Below are 22,121 nucleotides of genomic sequence, written 5' to 3' on the forward strand. Positions count from 1 at the left end.
GGAGCTAGAGGTATCAGCATCATGTTCTCCAGAAGAAGCTTCTGTACTTCTCTGTGTAATAGGGGTATCATGGGGAAAGCATCCACAGTGAATTGCTGTGAAAACTAGCTCTGGGACCTGAATGCAAAGATGTGACTGGCACTTTGAATTTGTACTTGCTACTACTGTGGGCACTCTTGGGATCCACACCCCTCTGCTGCATGGGTGTCTACGATCCAACCTCATTAAGGGAGAGTCTCCTACTCTCCAGTTTCCCTTGGCTTGCCTCTGCACACAGGCCTTAGGAACAACTGAAACAGCAATGAGGTGCACCTGGAAAGACTGCCTGCTGCTTCCATTTCTCTACAGTGCTGACACAGCTATTCAGGGTTTGTACACACAAGACCAACTCAGAGTTTGCAATTAAGTTGCCTCTCTACTCCAGGATCCCTGTTGTGGTCACACTTCCGTGTGATCTGCTGGCTAAGTGCTCTGCCCCTTCTGCTTCTGCTACTTCCGACCTTCTAGCTCCTGCCCCAGCTTCCTTCTACTGCTCTCCCAGGCAGCTGCTTATGCCCCTCAGGTGGGCTGATTAGGTTCAGGCCCTTATGATTAATTACCTAACGTTGTATAACGTCATTAGGCTTACCTGCCTCGCCTGGACTTCTACTGGCCTCTTTAGCCCTCTTCTTCCTCACAGTCCCAAAGGGCTAAAAGGCCATAAAAAGGGCAGGGTTACAGGGGAAATTAAAAAGGAGTTCCTCCCAGTCATCCTGGTCTGATTCCCCCCCACCCCATGTGATCCTTCAGTAGTACACCACCCCCAGGGTCGGGATCAGAGAGAGCCTGCCTTCCCCATGCCACATGAGAAGGGTCCCAGACCAGGTTCTCCTTGGGGTAATCCGATCAGATTCTCCACAGAACTCTGCCTTGCCGTGATCCATATACAAACTTGGCCTAAGTATGATGACAGGAGAATTTGGAATTGGATTAAGGGTTAATGTAAGTATCTTTTTATGCAAGCTGTCCCTATCAATGTGAATGGGGTCAGGTCAGCATCCCGCTCAGGGCCAGTTGCAAGGCGTCAGCGATGGGCCGATGCTGTCGTTTGGTACCTGGGTCATAGTGAATCTTGCAACCAACAGCACAAGTATTCATGTCAATCGGTGCTTGGTTGTCTACCACTCTGTAAAGGAACAACCCTGTTGACACCTACTTTCACTTTGAAAGCAAACAACATGCAACACTCTGGACCAATCACTAGATGGCATAGCATGCGACACCATATATAGACACACTTTGGCAGGTCAGAGGAGGACACAGGCAACATTTCACAGACATGGGTCACCTTTTCTTTATTTAAAGTAAGATGAGGCCTAACTTTCCTTGACACTATGGGTGGTCCCTGCCTATTTCCTAACTGAAGTGCTTGTTCGTCTGTTGTGAAAGTCCAAAGGAAAAACCGTCTACAGTCCAACACTACCAATTCTGACCCGACCCCTATGTGAAAACTAACTTATAAAAATGGAGAATGCCTCCCCTCTCATGGTGGTACAGTCAATACCAGTCTTAAGAGTCCTTCCTTAGTACATAACTGTTAAATCGTTTCTTGTGACATCTTGAACCAGGTTACATAATTCTTTGAGTGTGGTTAGTAACCTTTTGTTATCTTTATATATCTCTTGGAGTTTCTTTTTGTCAGAATAGCCTCTTTCTGTTTGCTTATAACTTGCTTTCCTTTGTTCTATTGCTTTTTGATTTATACTTCTGGGTTTGGTACTCACAAACTGAAATTTACGCAGCGCTCTTCTTTCTCTATCTTCTCCTTGTGTATATTGGTATATTGGTTTGAGTTTCCCCCATGGTATTATACTCCACAATTCTTTCCTCGGCTCATTATTCTTCTCTTTTATATTATCCTTTTCTCTTCTTTCTCCAAAACTGAAGTTCATTTCCACAATGGGGAACGATATCTCATGATTTCTACTGAGACAAGTAATTCGTTTGACATATGGAACAGTTTACGGCTGGCCATTATTTTCATTCTCCCTTTACCTTCTCTCAGGGTTGAGAACATTGGCAGGAGCCTTTTCCTCTCATGAAATCCTATTTGGTATTTGGTCTCGGAACCGGGTCCTGTTTCTTCGGGTGTCTCGTTTGGTTCTCTTTCCTCCGTTTGATGTTCTTGCCTGTTGACAAGAGTTAGCAAACTGTGACTCCTTTGATGTTCTTTGTTATCGGCAACGTTGAAAGGACCATCTGGTCACCATGGCATTCTTGTGGCGTCAACACCACCACGTTTTGAGTTTCTCTTCCTTGGGTCTCTCAAGGCCCGCTGCTGCTGTTTTTCCAGCGTTGCAGCGTCCCTCTCTGAGGTTCTCACGTTTTTCTGTCGCTGTTTGTCCTGCGACACAGTGTCTCTCGCTTGTTTTTTCTCGGGTCCTGTTGCCGCTCTGCATATGACAGCACAGCGTCCCTCTTTGCGTTACTCTAGCTGGGTGGTCGCAGTAGCCTTGGCATCCCTGCGTCTCCCTTTGGCCCCCTTCCCTCAGGGCTTCTTGGACTGGGATATCGCTGTGCTTCCGGCTTCCTGGCATCTCTTTCTCGGTCTCTCGCCGGTGGGCCCTTTTCTTGCGTCAAATTGCATTTCAAACTAGCAGACCCGTCTACTTGTGCCGACTCTGCCTCTCTCCGATACGTTGAGTATCCATTATTAATCCCCCTCGCCTGAGTGTTTGGTTTGCTGCAATTTAAAGGGATACTCTCTTTTCTGGTAGGATTTCAGCATCACCTCAGTGTGTCCTCATCCCAGTTATTAGGTTTAGGAATTTCTGTGGTTGTAGAACACCCCATGTATGCTATGATGTGGGCGTCTCTTGGGAGTTACTCCTTGGAACGGGAGTCCTTGTCCCCAAAAGAGGAGTCTCTCTTGGTGATGTCCCACTTGCCTCTACCACTAGGGAAGGTATTGCTGAGTGGGCTCACCTCCCTAGCCTCACAGGAAGGGGCTTCCTTTTAGAAAGAAGGGACGAATTCCCTCGCTTCGTCACAACACATATATACATTAAATATAAACAATAATGGAAAAAACGTGAAGTTCAATTAAAACATTTCTTAAAGGAGAGTTATGGTTGCAATGCAAAACACAAAACATTTGCCACTTATGTTTTCCAAAGGAACCACAACTTGCTGCCGTCATGCAGTGCTCCGATGCGTCTCTGCGTGGCGATTTTCCTGGTAAACTGGGTTATCGATGGAATGTCTAGATTTTATAGGTTGTTCCGTTGCATTGTTGCATTCAAAGTAAATCCTGTTTTGTTATTTATCTCTGTTTCGCTGTTCAAGTACTGTTGGAAGTGCGTTTGCTTACATGTTTGTAGTCTTAACTGACATCATGAGCAGTCAATGGTGGTGGCAGAGTTATGATTCCTTTAGAAGTTGCATCAGACAAATGAGTTGGATGTTGTTTTGCATTACAACCATAACACAGCTCTTCAAGAAAGTTGTGTCACTGAATGACTGTTTTTTAAAGGAATCTTAACCAAAACATTCTTTTAAGCATCATTTCTCAGTACATTCTTTGTATAGTTGTTTAATGAAGTACTTAATGAAGTACAGCATTCTACAACCACTGCCCACTGGATCTTGTCTGAAGTCATGTCCAGTGGACACATTGCTTGGGACATGACCTTTAGCCATGCAGTAAACTGTCAAGCAAACTGTTGGGCTCATTGGGCATTGCCGGCACTTTCCTGGGCCCTCCTCAGTCACCTATCAGGCCCACAAAGCAGGGTTAGAAACCATGCCCTGGTAAGCCACCCAGGCAGACCCAAATACGCGTAACCTAGGACCATTGCAAGTGGCTACTTTGACAGGATCCGGGTGCTAGCTTGAGGCCTCAACAACCACCAAGCTCATCGAACAGCCCACTCGGAATGGCCACAACTACTTTGATCCTTCAGCCCTGCCCGACTACCCCATAACTACTCAAAACATCCACTGGGTGTGGACTGCAGGCATGCTCAATGACCTCTCCAACTGGGACAGGACAAACCAAACCACCGGATATGCTGTAGGGCCTTCAGCCATGTCCCAGAAACCTCCAGACCGTCTAATAAGCCACCTGGGCATCACCTATAACCGAATAGATAGTTTGACCAGGAGAGAGCAAACCACCCGACCGGCATACTGTGCAGGCCAGCAGCTGTACCAAGTGACTGCTTGAAGGCCCTACCTTGGGAACCCCTAGCCACCAGATAGGGTGCACAGCAGGTACACTGGATATGGTCTATGACCTTGCACACTGGCTGCTTCAACAGAAGCAGCCCTGTAATGCACTCCCCAAAGTTAAGCCTATTGCTCACTGCCCATGGCCTGTGGCACACATGCCCCTTAAGTTACCGTGTCCAGTGCCCCTATGATATGGGTGCAGCCTTTGGCTATGACCCAAACCCACCCTGTCCTCTCAAAGTGGACAGTGGCCACTTACTGGTCACCGACAAGCTACTGTGGACAGGATAAGGCCTTTTGGCATGGCTTGGACCGCAGAGCATTTTGAGGGGCCAGGAACTACTTTGCTCCATGAAGTGGTTGTTATGCTCCAGGCCCTCATAGGTCCTAGAAAGCGGCCAATGGCATAATTGACAATAATGTTGGGCCAAGCGGCCACCAAGCAGTTTGGGGGCCGCTAGTAGCTCACAGGTCACATTCTGGGTGCGAGACCTGGATGCTGCCAGCAGATCTGGATGTGGCCGAGACTCCCGGTGACCAATGGTCCATCACTGCTGAGTGGCATTTTAAAAACAACGGGGGAGCGAGGCACATATTCAAAACCTGCCCCTCGTCTTCCCTAGTGTTTGGGCAACCCCAAAAGAGCTTTCAACATTTTGGCAGTTTAGAGTTGGACTGGACCCTGGCAAAAAAATCCACTTCACAATGGCTGCCCCCTCAAAAATGTTCCTCCCGCGGCCACCAACCAAATAGGTTCTCTGTCAAGGAAGAGTATTTGGTTGCCCCTTACTCAGTCCGTATACCGGGGTTCCTAGGTGATGCAGAATAGGGCAAGTGGACCATGTCCAAAGTAGCCAAAGCGTTGGCCCAAAAGTGATATGTAGGTCCGCAGATAGTATAGGGTGAACCCAGATATCATGATCGACTTTTGGGCACATTAAAAACTGGGGTTTGGGTGTATGCCAAACCACAAAAGGATTGCATGTCAGACGAGGTGTGAGGTCCTTGTAAAAGTTTGAAGACAATTACAGACGCCCCCACCCTTCTTCCACTGTAAAGTTTGGTAAAGATTTGTTAAAAAATAAAAATGTTCTTCAGAAAAGAAAAAAAAAGTTGAAGCCTATTTCCTATTCATTTTCCCATAAACAAAAAAGGTAAATGTTTGCCAGACCGCACAATCCAAACCATTGGATTGAATTGGATCAGGTATGAAACAACTTGGGCACGAAGCGTTGACTTGAGGACTTTTTGTGGTTATTGCATCCAGTACTTTTTAAAATATTTGATGGCGAAGGGGTTGCCCTTTCCAAAAAACAGTTAAATAGTTATAGATTTCCCATAGTGCATTGCAGGATCATGGTTTTCAGAAATGAAAAAGTCATCATCTTTTGTTTTTCTCGATGCGAGAGATAGCCGCGGCTATAGCCGAGAATATAGGAAAATGAAATGCAGGAAAAAAAGCCACTTGAAGGTCAAAAAACAAGCAAATGCCATCAGGCTGGGCCTGGGGGCGCAAGAGGACACCAAGTGAAATTTGGGAGTTGGAGGGGTCCAGCTTTTCTGTAACCTCAGCTATAGCCGACATCTCGAAGCAAACTGCGTCACAGAAACACTCTGCTGTGAGGGGAATGGGAGAGGGCAGGAGAAGTGAGGAGGCCATCTCGGGAGCAGGGGGACCATGCACAGATGAGGGGGGGCACAAAAAAGCATTTTTCCAGACAGTTTTTCCCGATATTCATGACTGTAAAACTACACATACCCGCGGCTATCTGTAGATAATACACTGGAAATAGGCACCTGGGACTCCATCCATTGAGTAACTGGGACAGACCATGCTTAGCGTCAATGCGAGTAAGGTGCCAGCCTCCACAGGCCATGTTGCCTAATAAATGAGCACAGGTTACGTCTGATGCCATCACAGATGTAGTCAGTGGTGTTATCTATCATGTAAACTGTGATGTCACCAGTGATGTCATCATTGTGGTCATAGGCTACACAACAGGGGGCACAAAGTTAAGGTGACTTTAGTGAAATTTCAGGGGTTTTGTTGCGTTAAGTTCTCAGCTTAACGTCCCTGCAACTGAAGCTTTTTACTTGGAAAATATATATATATGGGATACATTACTCACCGTAATCGTATTTCTGATGCTTGTATCTGCTTAGATTCACATGCTGTGCATAGGCCGACATCTAGTGGAAGCTGCGGAGTATTACAGTTTGTTTTTCGAAACTCGAAAATGGGCATCGACACAGGCGTGCCAGTAATACTATCCCTAGTGTGACGTCCACTGTACCCAAGATCCCTCACGCGTCTAGGATCCTCAGATTGGATTTTTTCTGACATGAGGAAGCATGAGGAGTAGCGTGAGTACTGATAATCCAAGCAGATAGACAGAAAGGTAAGACTACAAGCAATCATGCGCCTTCTCTCGGAGGGGAGGAAGGGTGGGTCGCATGTGAATCTAAGCAGATACAAGCATCAAAAATACGATTACGGTGAGTAATGTATCCCTTCTGAGGCTTGTGGAATCTGCTTAGATCACATGCTGTGCATAGATTAGCGAGCAGTACCAGAAGAAGGAGGTGGGATGTGAGAAGGGTCATGAGCAAACAGGTGTCTTAGAACCGCTTGTCCCACTTGTGTATCTGTCTTGGAATGAGTGTCAATGCAGTAATGCTGAGTAAAAGTGTGAATAGAGCTCCAAGTAGCTGCTTTGCAAATGGTGTTGAGGGGAACATTTGCAATGAAAGCCAGAGTGGCCCCAATGCCTCTAGTAGAGTGGGGTCTTGGCGTAAAAGGCAGAGTTTTTTCAGAAAGAGAGTAACAGCTGTATACAGTTGATAATCCACTTCGAGATAGCGCCTTTAGAGACGCGATCTCCCTCTCTGCCTGTAGCTACGGAGACAAACAGTTGATCTGTTTTCCTTAGCGGTCTGGTTTTATTTACATAGTAGAGGACCGCCCTACGCACATCTAGGGTGTATAGTTTCACCTCAGCCGAGCTTTGCGGGTTCTGGAAGAAAGCCGGAAGCTCGATGGACTGGTTTACATGGAACTTTGATATAAATTTAGGTGAGAACCTAGGGTGTGTGCGTAAAACCAGTTTGTCTTTGTGGATAGTAAAGAAAGGATCCTGCACTGACAGCGCCTGAATTTCACTGACCCTTCTTATAGAGGTAATGGCTACTAAGAAGGACGTTTTGTAAGTCAGGTGTTTGAGACTACTTTTATGCATGGGTTCGAAAGGGGGGCCCATGAGCTTAGCTAGCACCACATTAAGGTCCCATCCTGGCGGTGGGTTCGAAATAGGAGGGTGAAGTCTCTTTACTCCTTCCATGAAGGCTTTAACTACTGGTACTTTCCACCACGACACCCTGTTATGGGATGTGGTGTAAGCCGAGAGGGCTGCCAGGTGTACTTTCAGAGAGTTAAAAACCAATCCTGCATCCAGCAGGTGGACCATGTATGTCACAATGTTGGAAGGAGTGCAATTAACAGGGTTGATTTGTTTATTCTGGCACCAAATAACGAATCTCTTCCACTTGTCAAAGTAACAGTGCCTTGTGTTTGGTTTCCTGGATTCTTTTAGGATGTCCATACACCTCTGTGGTAAATTGAGATGTCCAAACTCTATGACCTCAGGAGCCATGCTGCCAGGTTCATTGAGTTGGGTTGCTGGTGCACTGTTTGACCTTGTTGCTGGGACAGTAGGTTGTACCAGGCTGGAAATTTGATGGGCTCGCACACCGCCATCCTGCGTAGGTGTGGAAACCATGGTTGTCTCGCCCACATGGGAGCAACTAGGATGGGCGTCATCGATTCCTTGTTCATCTTGTACACCACCTTCCTGATGAGAGGAGTTGGTGGAAAAGCGTACGCAAACATCCCTGACCAGTTCATCCACAGGGCGTTCCCTTGGGAGTCTGGCTGGGGGAACCTGGATGCAAATCCTGGGCATTGTTTGTTTTCGCTTGAGGCGAATAAGTCTATAGTGGGGAAACCCCACTGAAAGAAGAGATCTTCTACGATCTTTCTGTGAAGGACCCATTCGTGTTCTTCTGGGAGGGAGTTTCTGCTTAGAGCATCCGCTAGGGAATTGAGCTCCCCTGGAACATGTTGCGATGACAGGAAGATGTTCCGTTTGAGTGCCCATATCCAGATTTTCTGGGCAAGCTTGGACAGATTTGGCGAACGAGTCCCTCCTTGCTTGTTCAGATAGAACATGGCTGTCGTGCTGTCCGTCCGGATCTGCACCGACAAGTTTAGTAGATGGGGCTCGAACGCCCGAAGCGCTCTGAATACTGCCAGAAGCTCTAGCAGGTTTATGTGGTTCTTGGCTACTGAGTGAGACCAGAGACCCTGAGCTGTGTGGTGGAGATGGTGAGCTCCCCACCCAGTCAGGCATGCATCTGTAGTCACCACTGCCTGTACTTCGGGATGGTAAAAGGGTTTTCCCCTTGCGAGATTCTCTTTTGTCCACCAGTGTAGGCTCTGTACAAGTTTTGGCGAAACGACCACTAGATCGTCCCACTGACCACTTGCCTGAGACCACTGTTTCGCCAACCATTCCTGCATGGGACGCATGCGCAGTCGCACGTGGGGGAACAGGTAAATGCATGACGTCATCATGCCCAGTAACCGCATTGCTTTGCGTACCGTTATTTGTTGACCGGACTGATAATGTGGAATTTGCAGTAGTATATTCCGAATTCTTTCTTCCGAAGGGAAGGTCAACCCTTTCTGAGTATCTAGGATTGCTCCTAGGAACTGTTTTGAGGTGCTTGGCACCAGGCTTGACTTCTTCTCGTTGATTGAGAAGCTTAATTTATGGAGGAGGTCGATAGTCCTTTGAATGTTTGTCCTGCAAATTCCTGGGGTTTCCCCAGTTATGAGCCAGTCGTCCAGATAAGGGTACACTGGGATTGCCTCCCTGCGTAGGTGTGCAGCTGCCACCGCCAGTACCTTGGTGAATACCCTTGGTGCTGAAGCTATCCCAAAGGGCAGTACCTTGAATTGGTAGTGGCGACTGTCCACCTTGAAGCGCAAGTACTTTCTGTGCGCCGGGAGCATGGAAATATGAAAATAAGCATCTTTCATATCCAAGAGGTTGCCATGTAATCCCCCTTTTTTAGGAGGGGGATTACCTCTTGTAGCGTGGTCATACGGAATTTTTGGGGCTTGACATACTTGTTGGCAGGCCGTAAGTCCAATACTGGGCGCATTGTCAAATCTTTCTTTGGCACAAGGAAGTAAGTTGAATAGATACCCTTGTTTACCTGGTGTCCTGGGACGAGTTCTATCGCGTCCTTTTCTAGCAGAATGGCGATCTCCTCGAGAAGGATCTTCTGATGTTCTGAGGAGTGTACTCTTTGTCGTGGAGGATGGTTCCGGGGACGCTGCAGTAATTCTATACAATATCCTGTGGACACTGTTGACAGCACCCATCTGTCTGAGGTGATCCCTTCCCAAGCCTGGGTGAAGTTGGAAATGCGTCCCCCTACTGGGGTTGCGTGAGAAGGGACCCTGAACTGAGCGTCACTGCTTTGGTGGAGGCGTGCCACCTCCCTTGTTGGGGCTGCCTCTGCCTCTCCCACGACCTCTTTTGTTACCCCTGCCGTAACTTTGGGTAGACTGCTGGCTGTTGTTCCACTGTGTACCCTGTCCCTGGGCATAGTTGCCTCTTTGTGAATTTTGGCCGCGTGGGCGACGAAAATTACTGTTCCCCCTCTGGTTAGGGGGTTTGTTGGTTAGTTGGCCAAGGGATTTCAATGTTTCGTATTCGTCCTTGGCGTTTTTCAGTGGGTCTTCGACCGCTTTCCCAAACAATAGATCGGGTTCCACCGGCTTGTCTATTAATGAAGCCTGAGTTTCTGTTTTGAACCCCGACTGCCGTAACCACGCATGTCTTTTGATAACAGTACCTTCTGCTATCAATCTCCCTGCGTTGTCCGCGGCGTCGAAAGTTGCTTTCAATATGCAACCAGACACGGCTCTCCCTTCTGCCGAGATCCGAGCCAATTGGCCCTTTAACGGTTCAGGAGCAGAGGCTATGAGTGCCGCGACCTCTTCCCATTGATGGCAGTTGTAGCTGGCCAACAGGGTGGTGGAGTTAGCAATCCTTGCTTGGTAGGCGGACGTTGAGGCTACCTTCCTGCCAAACCCGTAAAGTTTCTTGCTCTCCTTGTCGGGAGGAGCTTCTGACGAAGATAAGGGTGTTCCAGCCCTCTTCCGAGTGTTGGTAACAACTAGGGAGTCTGGTTTAAGATGTCCTCTTATATAGAGAGGGTCAGACTGGGCTGCCCGGAAAAGTTTTTCGACCCTGGGGTTGACTGCTCTGGTGAGGTTTGGGTTCACCAGGGACGGATCTATTCTTCGTTGGATGGATTTAAGGATAGGGATGGTCTGAGCGACCGGCGTCCTCTCTCCCACCAGCTCTTCTGCGAAGTCCCTTTCCTCCTGTACACCGTGGGTGTCGATGTGAAAATGTTCTGCCGCGCGAGCGAGAACCTCATTAAGGAGGGGCTGGTTATCGACTGGCGAGTCGGTAATTGGGGCTTCGTTCTCTACCGAGGAATCTACTCTGTAAATTTCCTGCTCATCTCCTCCCTCCTCCTGGTCCTCATCATCCGCATAGTATTCCGTCCCGGTTTGTTCCTCCATAATTTCAAACTCCTGGTCCCCCTCAGGGAAAGGCTCTCCTTGGTACCTGGGGTGTGGAGTAGAGTATGGAGTAGAGTAAGGCTGCACCTCAAAGGGTTCAGCTCTTTCGAACCGGGCCTTTTTACTTAGGGGGATAGGATCAGTGGAACCTGAGGGTGAGGCCCCCTGAGGGTCATACGAGAGGCAATGCTCTGGATTCTTGTCGTAAAAATCTGCCAAGAAAGACATCCTTGACGTGACCCTGTCTATGTCTTCACTGGACCATTCTTTGGAACAGGGGATGACTTTAGTAGGCAATTTAGGGGACTTATCAAGGGTACCCTTGCTGGATGTTGATCTCTCAGTAGACTTTTATTCGTCTGTCTGCTTCGGGGGAAAGGATGGTCTTACAGGAGTGGAAGAATGTGCTTTCCGCTGTTTACCCCCCCTCCCCGTGCGTGGAAAAATGTTTTCCCTGTCCCTTGGAGGCCCCGGAGACTTTCGACGCCTGGCGTCGAGGATCGGAAGAGGTATCTGTGTTTTTCGAGCGTGGGGCCTCGCTGGTGTTAACTGCGGGCTCTGTCTCTTGGAGCGCAGCCTGGGGGTGGAAGTCGTCTTCGTCCTCCGACGATCGAACTTCCGTTAGTCTAGGGAGCGAGGCACTCTTGGCAAGAGTGGATGATTGCCTTGCGTCATGAGGCGATCTCGATCGAGAGCGCCCAGAGGACACCGAGTCGGACCGTTCTATCTGTGCCTCTTTCCGAGAAGTCGACGAGGTTCGGTTGGACTTAGTGTGCTTAGTGTGTGTAGGGTGTGTAGCGCTTGCGTCGCCGGGGGTCTTCCCCATAGCCGCCCTGCCGGACGACCTTCCGAGGTCGGGGACCTGCGCTCGGCTGTCTTTCGACGCCGTAATGCCCTCGCCGTCCGAAAGTACGGCGTCGCTGCCATCGCTGAAGGCGCCCTCCGCTGCCATGGCCGCCTGCCTGGCGTGGTGGGCCCAACACTTTGTCGAACGGTCCTTAAGTGTCTTAGGTTTAACCCTACTACACGCTCTGCAGTTCGTTTCGGGGTGGTCCCTCGGCAAGCAGAGATTGCACGTGGCGTGCCTGTCGACCCAAGGGTATTTGCGGTTGCACTTGGGGCAGAATTGGAAAGGGGTACCCTCCATACGCACCTTGAGGCAGCGGGCTGGTAAGTGTAGGAAATATATAAGGTGTACCTATCTACCAAGAGTGAAGAGTATGTACCACCCCCCACTCTCCCTACATGCAGGGCCGAGGCCAGCGGCCTGCCAGGCCCGGGCCGAGGCCCAGATCCGTCGTGCAGCAGCCGACGGTCGATGTCTTCTCCAGCCGTCGTCGAGTGTCGACGTTGGGGTGGGGAAGGATGTCAATAAAGAATTATAAATTGCGATTATTAGCAAAAGTATGGCTAAGGCCAGGGGACTCCGCAAAATGCTTCCGACCAGTATGGCGGAAAAAAACAATCTGAGGATCCTAGACGCGTGAGGGATCTTGGGTACAGTGGACGTCACACTAGGGATAGTATTACTGGCACGCCTGTGTCGACGCCCATTTTCGAGTTTCAAAAAACAAACTGTAATACTCCGCAGCTTCCACTAGATGTCGGCCTATGCACAGCATGTGATCTAAGCAGATTCCACAAGCCTCAGAAATATATATATATATATATATATACATATATATATATATATATATATATATATATATATATATATTATATATTCCCCTGAAACTGCTACTGGTAATTGCCAGACACACTCACAACGAACCAATGTAGACGGCGACCATATCCGCTGGGTCTGAATTATTTAAAAAAAACAGCTTGGTGAACTTCGCTATTATGGATGGCAGCACTCTTATTCAATAATGCGCTCCAGACTCTGGTCTGTGCTGCAAATATTAGCTTTATTGGTGGAACAAAACGAGTTTCACCCAAACCTGGGCTTTGTCAGAATACAGAACATCTCGGGTGGATGGTTTATAAGCATTTTAGTCCCTTTTCTCTTTTCATATGTAGTTCATTTCACATATTGGCACTCGAATAAGAGCGCCATCTTGCAAGATACAACAAAACACAATGCATCTATTGCAATATTGTTTCAACCTCACACTATCGATTTTGTACAGCTTATAATTGCACATATTTGATTTTTTGGGTATGCATATTACCCTCTTTAGGTTCACATGTCAATTTATATATCTATGAACTTATTTTGACTTTGTGGACCCATGTGTTATAAACTTAATGGTGTGCAAGAGCACTGCAGCCTTAGATGTGTGAATTATGTTGCCAGGATAGATGGTACATATTGATATTAATCGTTGACATGTGAGATATGAGATATGATAGGTTATTTATAGCGCGCTGAATATCCTGAGGTGTCTAAGAGCGGACCCAGGGATCGAACCTGTGTTGCTTTGTGTAGTCTTGCTTCCAAGGTGAGCACGTTGCTACGAGCTATCCTCCCGGGACCATCCTGCCTATGTGAACCTAAAGAGGGTAATATATAGTCCAAAAATGAAATATATGCTGGACAATATCGATGTTGTGAGGTTGAAACAATATTGCAATAGACTTTGTGTTTCCTTACATCTTACAAGATGGCGCTCTTATTCATCAAGTGCCAATATGTGAAATGAACGACATATGAAAAGAGAAAAAGGACTAAAGGGCTTATAAGCTGTCCACCCGAGATGCTTGATATTCTGACGAAGCCCATGTTTGGGTGAAATACATGATTTGTTTGACCAATAAAGATATTTGCAGCATGGACCAGGGTTTGGGGTGCATTATTTAATTGGAGTGCTGCCGTCCATAATAGCTAGGTTCACCAAGCTGTTTCTTTGAAAAATATATATTGTAAGGGATTAGAAGTATGAGTCTGATGCAATAGTGGCATGCTGTTTGTCAAAGACTTATTCATGAGAAAAAGGAAAAACCCTATCTGACCCTGTTACTAAGAGGGGGCTTCCCTGCCTCAACTAAAATACTACGGGGTCTGTCAGCATGTCCAAAATAAAGAGTCCACGGTCCTGTGTCAGAAACCTATTTCTATTCCTTACACTTATAACGAAACTAAAGAAGTTGTAAGTCTCTTTGGTATAGAAGGATGACTCCCTTCTTCTGGAAGGCAGATAAGAGTTCCAGAGTGAGATTGAACGCTGAGGGAATGCCTCCACCTTCTCCAGGCCAAAACCATGTTCAGAGGAAAACCCCAAAGTTCCAGGTTTTAAAGGTTCCCTTAGTTGTCTTCACTAATGGGCTCTTCTTTGGCCAGTGTCGAGGGGGGTTGGCTTCCCTCTCCTCTAATACACTGTTCACAATGTTAGGGCGATGTCTCCCTGCCCCTTACCATTCTCAGTTTATCACAATGCTTGTCAGGGATTTGTCACCCTTCTCTTGGTCTTTTCAGGACTCTCTGACAGCTCAAGAAATGATGGGGGAATGTTTCCCTTCCCCTGGCCTCTCTCAGGCAAGTCAGACCGGGTTCACTAACCTGCCCACTGCTGACTAGTATTTAGCCCCATGGAGGCTTTCGCTTTCTCTGTCGAAGATTGCGGGTCCCCGACCCGGCTTCTTTCTCTCCGTTACTTTCCTCTGTTTCCTGTCTGCCCAGGTAATGATTAAGGGTGTTCGGGCCACAGTTCCTTTTAATAACTATGTCTTTTGACCCCACCAAGACCATTGCTTCCCCGGTACCTTCTTGGTTCTCTCAGGTGCTTCTCTGCCAGTTTGTGGGTCTCTGGAAGGCTCAGTGGCTTCCCAGCAGCTCTCTTCCGCTTTCACGCCACGGCTCTGCAGCGTTCTCCCCAGTGATTCCGGCACTCTGTCTTCACAGCGTCTGGCTTGACGTTTTCTCGCTGTTGCTTCTTTTTGTACTGTGCGGTTCTGCCCGCGTCGCCATGGCAGACCAGGCACGGATGCCTAAAAAAACTCCTCGTTCGCTTCCCAGGACTCAGACGCCTGAACCTTTTGGTTGACGTTCCAGCTGGGGGTTCTTTCCCTCAGCACAGATCGAGTCTACACTTCCTTGTGGTGCTTCCAGGGAGGGTTTCGCTTCCTGGGTAGAACTTCAATCTGATCACCTGATCACATTGGCTAGTATGCTCCATGTGACTTTCTGGATGACTCTTCAGGGATCCACGCATCCTCCTCATCACAGTACTTTCGGGCATTACTTTCCTGAACTCATCCTTGCTCTTCCTTGTCACAGTACAATTTGTAGAGGTGGCCCTACAAAAATATGGCAGAGGAAGAGAAGGAGGGGGAAGGGGATGGGATGGATATGCAGGAGAGCTGGAGGTGTCGTGTGGACATTGCGTTTTCCCTAGATAGTCGGCCCTGGTCTCACAGTGGGGATCCCCCCCCACGCAATCCTCCAACTGAGTACACTATCGGGTAGCGGCTTCACCTCCTTGGCCGCATGGGAAGGGGGCCCCCCCTATGGAAGCAGTGATGACATCCTGGGATTTGTCACTATATATTATAGGGCGGCGGTCGCCACCCTATCGTTAAAGTGAGTCAGAGTTACATAGGAAATCGAAAAAATTAATCGCTAATAACTTATGACTCATGTAATGGATTTGGCAGAACTTTTGCAGACAATTTTGTACGTTTGGGCCCCCCAGACTGGAAAGTTTGGTTAAGATTCTTTGAAAAATAATTTTAAAAGTTATTAAGAAAGCCAAATTGGCACTTTTTGGCCTAGTCCCCATACATTTTCCCATTGACATAAAAGGTAAATTTGTGCTCGACCACAATGCCAAAACCGCTGGACAGATTTGGACCAGGTTTGAAACAACTTGTGCATGAAGCGTTGATTTGTGATCCTTTTGTGGTTTGGGGTTATTCTGCCTAGCAATTTTTAGATCTTTTAATTATATGACGGAGAAGGGGGTGCCCCTTCTCAAAAATAAATAGCTATATCTGCCCGGATACATTGAGTATCCAAATATTTATAAATGAAACAGCCGCCATCTTTTTTTTCTCAATGCGATTGATAGTCGCGGTTGTACCCTAGGGTATCAGAATATAAAACACAGAAAAAAGCCATTTGCAGAACAAAAACATGCAAATGTCATGTGGCCAGGAGGTTAGGGGGGGAGGAGAGAGGACACCAAGTGAAATTTAGGAGTTGAAGGGTGGCTAGGGACTAAGTTTGCAACACGAGACCCAAACATTTTTCACATACCCTTGGGTATGACCTATGGTAAAACCGCAGCTATCTGACATTTCAACTGAAACTGCGTCACAGAAATACGTGTTGTGGGTGGAATGGGAGAGGGCAGGGAAGGTGAGGGGAGCAGGCACACATGAGGGGGGCAATTTAGTGGGGGTCTGGGAGTGCAAGGAACTATTTGTTTTGCAATTTTTTCCGATAACCACAGGTATATAATGACTACAAATAACCAAGGGTATCTGTAGTTCATTGTAGTGTACCTGCAGTTATAGAATATATATATATTATATGTATATAAATATATATATAAAGAATTATATATTTTTACAGCTACAGTGACATCGCAGGTGAAAAATCACTGGCCATGGCAGCGTTTTAAACGGCTGAAGGCCTGGTGGTGTTGTAAAATATAAAGTGGGCATGGCCGAAGGCCGTGGCCAGTTAGTGTTTGTTAGGGAGAATTCTCTGTAAGGCTAATTTCCCAAACCTAGTGAGTCCCCCAGCAGCTTTGCTGGATTTTTGGGGTTTATTTTTTTCTCCTGCTAAGAGTGAGACTCTTTTGCTCCCACTCTTAGACATGATTTGAGGTGTTCCTTTCATTTTCCATGTGTTTTATGGGCTATGGGGTCTTTTACTCCATAGGGTCTCGTGTTTTTGTTATGTGTGGGTTACACAGCACCCTCCGTGCCGTAACCCAGGGGTGTCGTAGCGACCCCCCAACATAGACGCCATACCCTGGGACTGACTACTGTCTCCCAGGGCATGTAAAGTATGAACAGAAACCAGTACAAACCATCATATTGTGGACATACTGGTCGGGGCAATTCGATTGCCCCGGGGTCTGTTGTTCGAGGGGGCACGTCTCCGTTCCCCCTGATCGAGTTTTGGCTGGTGGCAGTGAATACTACTTTTTATATACGACCGTGAATATATCTCTATGGGATTTTCCCATTGTTCGAGGCTACCAACTTTAATTATTTAATTCTTATAGCCTCGAACATACCGCCGGTTTATTTATTTAATATTAATTCACTGGTTGGTATTTTTTGCCAGAACTCGATTCTAAAATGGCGTTTGTGTTCTCTTCTGTGACTCCAATCCAAGTCGAGCCCTTTGTTCCACTTTTTGGCGGGCTTCTCCACAGAAGCCTCCAAAAGTGGTGCCACTCTGTCTGGGTACCACCGGGGGTGTGGGAGGGGGTTTAGGCACCCTGGACTGAGTTACCTTGGTAACCCAAGTCGCACTCTTGTGTGATTGGCCCAAGTGGTGAGCCGTTTGGCTCACCACTTAACATGTTTGATTGACAGCAAGGCTGAATGAATGGGTGTTTGCTGCATAAAAGCAGGGCTTTGGGGACTGGAACTTCAGAAGTCGGCATAGGACCTAAGAATCCGAGGAGGGAGAAGCTGAGCCGACCTGCAACGACGACACCACCGGTGGAGCCCTGCTGAACCGTCTCACCACTTTTCCCGACGACAGAGGAGATCTCCAGTCCGGAGAGTCTTCTTCCTTTGACTGGTGGGCATAACCAGTTTCGCCTTCTTTTCACCTTCCTGGAGCATCTCGTGGCCGCCTTGCCCGTGCCAAGCACCCCGGGAACCGAAATACCACGGTTTACCACTACTGCGACGAGAAGGGTAGTGCCTTTTAACCGGAGAACTCCGCGGCTGGTTTCTTCCCTGGCAGTACAACGACCTTCATCTTTCCTCCACGGCGAGACCTCTTCTTCCTCTGGACGAAACACCGACTTGCACCTGCTGCCAGGAACAACTGCCCCCGCTGGAGCTTCCTTCATACTTAAGGTACTGTGTCCCGCCTGGCTTCCCTTGCGACAGATCGTTCGAGGTGACAGTAAAGCCTCGACTTTCTAACCTGGGCTGGCCTGGGGCAACCTAGCTAACTTTTCCTGACTTTAATTTCATCCTTTTTGTGTGAACTATCTACAAAGACTCTTTGGGCATAACCCCACTGGTGAACCTGGACCCCTTCTGCTTGCTCTCTCCAAGAGTGGGTCTTGCAATTGACTTCCTTGCTCTCCAGTAGAACTCTGCCCATCCTGCCTTACTGTGGTTCTTTGAAAAAGTATTGAAACTTGTGTGCTTCTTTAACTCTGCCTTTTTCCCTCCCTTTCTTTACAATTTATTAGAGTGTCATCTTATGTTAAGCGCTCACCTCTGTCTGAAAATAAGTGGTGTTTCTCACTAAGACTTGTCTAATAAGTGAATAGGGTTGTATATATATGATAGTGACTGTGTGCTGAAATTACTTACCTCTTTTTTGCTAGTGTGATTTACAAGTGTGTTTTTAAATAAATAATTATATACTTTTACACCAAAGCTCTGGTCAGTGTTTGTTTGTACTACTGTGTCTCTGTACCCATGGTGTATACTCTGCATACTGCCTAACTCTTCTTGAGAGAATTCTGACTGCTCAGCCACAGCTACCAAGTGAATCTGTGTGGTACAGACTGCTACCATGTGGGTTTACTGCCAAACACCTGTAGTCTTAAATCTTTTGCAGTGGTCCCTAAGGGAACTGCACAGGTTTCTGCCTAACAGTGTTAACAAAATAGAGTAGGCACGGCCAACAGCTTTAGTGTTAAAAAAGATTGAGAGAGGACACGACGAAGGCCATGGTTAGTGTTTTAAAATATACAATGGGCATGACCAAAGGCCATGCTCAGTGGCCAGTTAGTGTTTTAAAATATAAAGGCCAAAGGCTATGGTCAGTGTCGCCGAAAAATACACAGTGAGCGCGGTCGAAGGCTGTGGTCACTGAGGCCGAAAAAACATACATTGGGCACGAAAGAAAACTATTGTATAACAAAACCTTGAAATTCAAGTAAAAAACTTAGTTGAGGTGCAGTTAAGGTGAGTAAACTTAATGGAACAAAACCCTTGAAATTCAGCGCACTGGAAAACTAAGGACCGGCTTAACTCGGTGTTGCACAGCCCAAGAGCACATATATATTATAAGAGAAGGAATTCACAATGCCATACAAAATGGCTTTATGGGGGAGATCAAAAACAAAGAGGTGATGGCTGGAAGGTTTAGAATGAATCTTAACCACTGGCATTGCTCTGGGCAACCCTCCAGACCACTGTTCTTCGCCTGCCAAGCCATTACAGAAGGGGAAAGACCATATGTAAATCAGGCTTGGCCCCACCGCAATGGGGGATATCAACGGGAACGCGCCGAGTTAAGCTGTTTTTGAGTTCTCGAATGCACTGAATTTTAAGAGTTTTGTCGCGTTAAGTTTACTCACCTTAACTGCACGTAAACTAAAGTGTTTTCCTTGAAAAAAATAAAATATGTACAACGCATGGGTGGTGTCACTTATAACCCACACTGTCAGGTTCCATGGCAGCAAATAACGTGATGAACTGGTTATCTTTTGCACCCAGCAGTGGAAAATGTGCAGAGTAATGGACTGGTGACATTTAAAAGAAATGTGTTTTCTCCAGTATGTGTCCGAGTGGGAGACAGTGCGAGTGAGGAAGTAGGGAATGGCGTCAAAGAGTCTAAACTAGTTCTGGGGCCCTCGGAGAGGGTTGCATGTGGTCACTGTTGACGAGGGAACCTGGAACAAGGGGAAGACAGCTACACAAAATTCCATGAAAGGAGAAATGTGTTGTATGTGTTATTCTCTTCCTTATCTTATCTTCTAGCAAATCATATCGCCATCTTTTTAAGTGGACCAAAGAACCAAGACGTTGGAGGGCATCTCTAGAATGGAGGATGATTCCAGAGAAGATGGTTGGAGAAGGGACATGGAAGGGCGATGTGCCATTCTTGCTTTTTTTTCTTCCCACCCACGCTAGTTCTACTGATCTGCCAATAAACCAGCTTGCGCGTCCTTCTGTGAGTGACCTACTTTGTTGTATCGGCATAAGAGTCCTCTAACAGTTTTGCATTGGGATACTTAATACATGTGGATATGGCTACTAGAAAAGCAAGTGTATCATGCTATGTACATCACTTCAAGAAAAAGGATATTAATCATATAGAAGAAAACCTATTTTAACATCTTACAAACATTTTAACAATGGATACTAACTCTGTCATCGCTTATCTTCAAAATCTTTGTCAGGAATAATAATAGAAGGTTAGTCCAGGCTTCTCTGTGACTTTCTGACGTGAGTGTCAAAAAGTAACTTAGAGCTTCACTACATACACTGTGGAGAAAAAAGAAATGTTTGTTAAGCTCAAAACATTCGCCACTGTCACTGGAAAACAAACAAGTGAACAGCTGACACAAATTCAATTAATCTGCAGCATATAAAACAAAATGTTTGAACCTCAATGTTACAGCATTAAGTTCTGAAAAACACTGCTTCTCGATCCTAAGATTCAAGCACATTTTAAGGAATAAGAAATCATTCTTAAGTGTAATGTTCACTTAGGCTTTTGTTAGGGAGTTTTACTAAAGTACACCTATGATAGGACTAGCGAAGACACACACTTAGATGTACCGGGCTCCAATTCTTAGGTTTGGCCTGAACTACCCAAAAGGTTTGGTAGTAATGGACGAGCAGCCAGGTTTAGTCTAGGAGGGTGAAGGGCAGTAGGTAAGTACGAAGACCTCAGGGCACTCCTATAGTCATGAATACACTTATACACAGTAGTTTTATAGAAAATATTGTTATTTATTACATAAACACTAAGGCAGCCAACACAGTATTAGAATTACCAGAAAGTAAACGTATCCACATTTATATACAGTAAGACATTTGTTAAGAATTACTCAGTTCAACAGTAAACTCTTAGATAACATACAAGTAGTTAGAGTAGCATTTAAGTTTCGTTTCTTATAACCACCATTTAAGGTAAGCAACAAAGATACTGGTAAGTACCTTTGGGCAACCTATACTTGGTGGTTCAGGGGGGTCAGGTAGACTAGAGGACCAGTGTCCTTAGGCCTGGGAGAGCATAGTTGGGTTGTCCACTCCAATAGGTCTCAGAAAGCTCAGGAGGGGAAGGGGCGCTGTTGAGCAGCCGTCAAGATGGCTGCCTAGCTTGTTAGCTCCGTGTATTGCCGCTGCATATCCGACGACATCTGCGGTCTGCTGCTTCCCTGCGTCCAGATTATTGATCCCCTGTCCCCTCCACAAGTGGGGCTACGTGCCGCTGCATTTTGGGCACGAATCGGACCCCTGAAGCCGGAGTTCGGCGTGTGCGACACCCTCTGGGCTGCGGTGGCGCTCACCCGCCCGCCGCAACATTTTCCTCTGCCTGGCTGTTTCACTGCTGCCGCCCGCCCACCCGCCCACTAAATCCGCCAGCTGGGCCTCGGGCTCAGGTCCTGTGAGGCGCGGGACTCGCGCTGCCCGCGACCCGCACTGGAGACACCGTGGGTCGGGCGGCGCTCCCGCTGGCTTGATACTGGCGGTCTGGGCTGGGCCCTTCATTGCTCTGTTCTGGCCTGCCCCTGAGCACCGCCGCCCGCATCATACCCGTACCTGCCGTCTGGAGCGCCTGGGGTTCCGCGCCCGCTACGCTCGACGGCACCACCCAGCCATCCACCGGAGGAGCTGCGCCTGCCCCCGAGACCGCCTTGGCTGCACCGCACACGGATCTTCCAGCGGGTGCGCCCAGGGCGGGCCTTGCACTGCTCCGCTCTGGCCTGCCACTAGTGTCGCGGCCGGGGCCGCCTTCAGCACCATACCTGGACCTGCCTTGCTCGACTGTGAGCCTTCCGGAGAACTGCAGATTCGTCCCTTCGCTGACTGGGCTGCAGGTGAGGGGTTACACTTTGGCTGCTGCGCGCCGGAAACGGCATTATCCCCTCACTCAACTGCCATTTGCCACCCCCAGCTGGAGCTGCTCTCCGTACTCTTTACCCCCGGGGCCGCCCCCGTGGAGCGCCAACTCCAGCCTACATCTGCCACTGTTGCCCTGCATTCCGGCGGGCCTCCGCTTGTCTCCCTGGCGTTGCCCTCGTTGATCCTCCACTGCTCTCCCGCTGGCCCCCTGCACAGGACTGCATGTGCCCTTCCTCAAGAGGGCTTTGTCCCACGCCAGGACATTGGATATAGAGGCTGCCCTCTTCCTGCCAACTAGCCACAACTG

At 47.7% G+C, this 22,121-nt stretch overlaps 1 protein-coding gene across 1 annotated transcript in view; it reads right to left on the reverse strand.

The window, feature by feature from the left end:
* The window catches only part of ARFGEF1 (ARF guanine nucleotide exchange factor 1), a 1,973,034-nt gene that overhangs the window by 11,120 nt on the left and 1,939,793 nt on the right, over positions 1-22,121 (reverse strand). The window contains exon 38 of the mRNA XM_069621149.1: positions 20,110-20,227. Coding sequence (XP_069477250.1) covers positions 20,110-20,227 — 118 coding nt within the window. The remainder of the gene's footprint in view (positions 1-20,109; positions 20,228-22,121) is intronic.

Source organism: Ambystoma mexicanum, chromosome 5q (genome assembly GCF_040938575.1).
Source record: "Ambystoma mexicanum isolate Mex_15411 chromosome 5q, UKY_AmexF1_1, whole genome shotgun sequence".
In the NCBI taxonomy this organism is placed as follows: Eukaryota; Metazoa; Chordata; class Amphibia; order Caudata; family Ambystomatidae; genus Ambystoma; species Ambystoma mexicanum.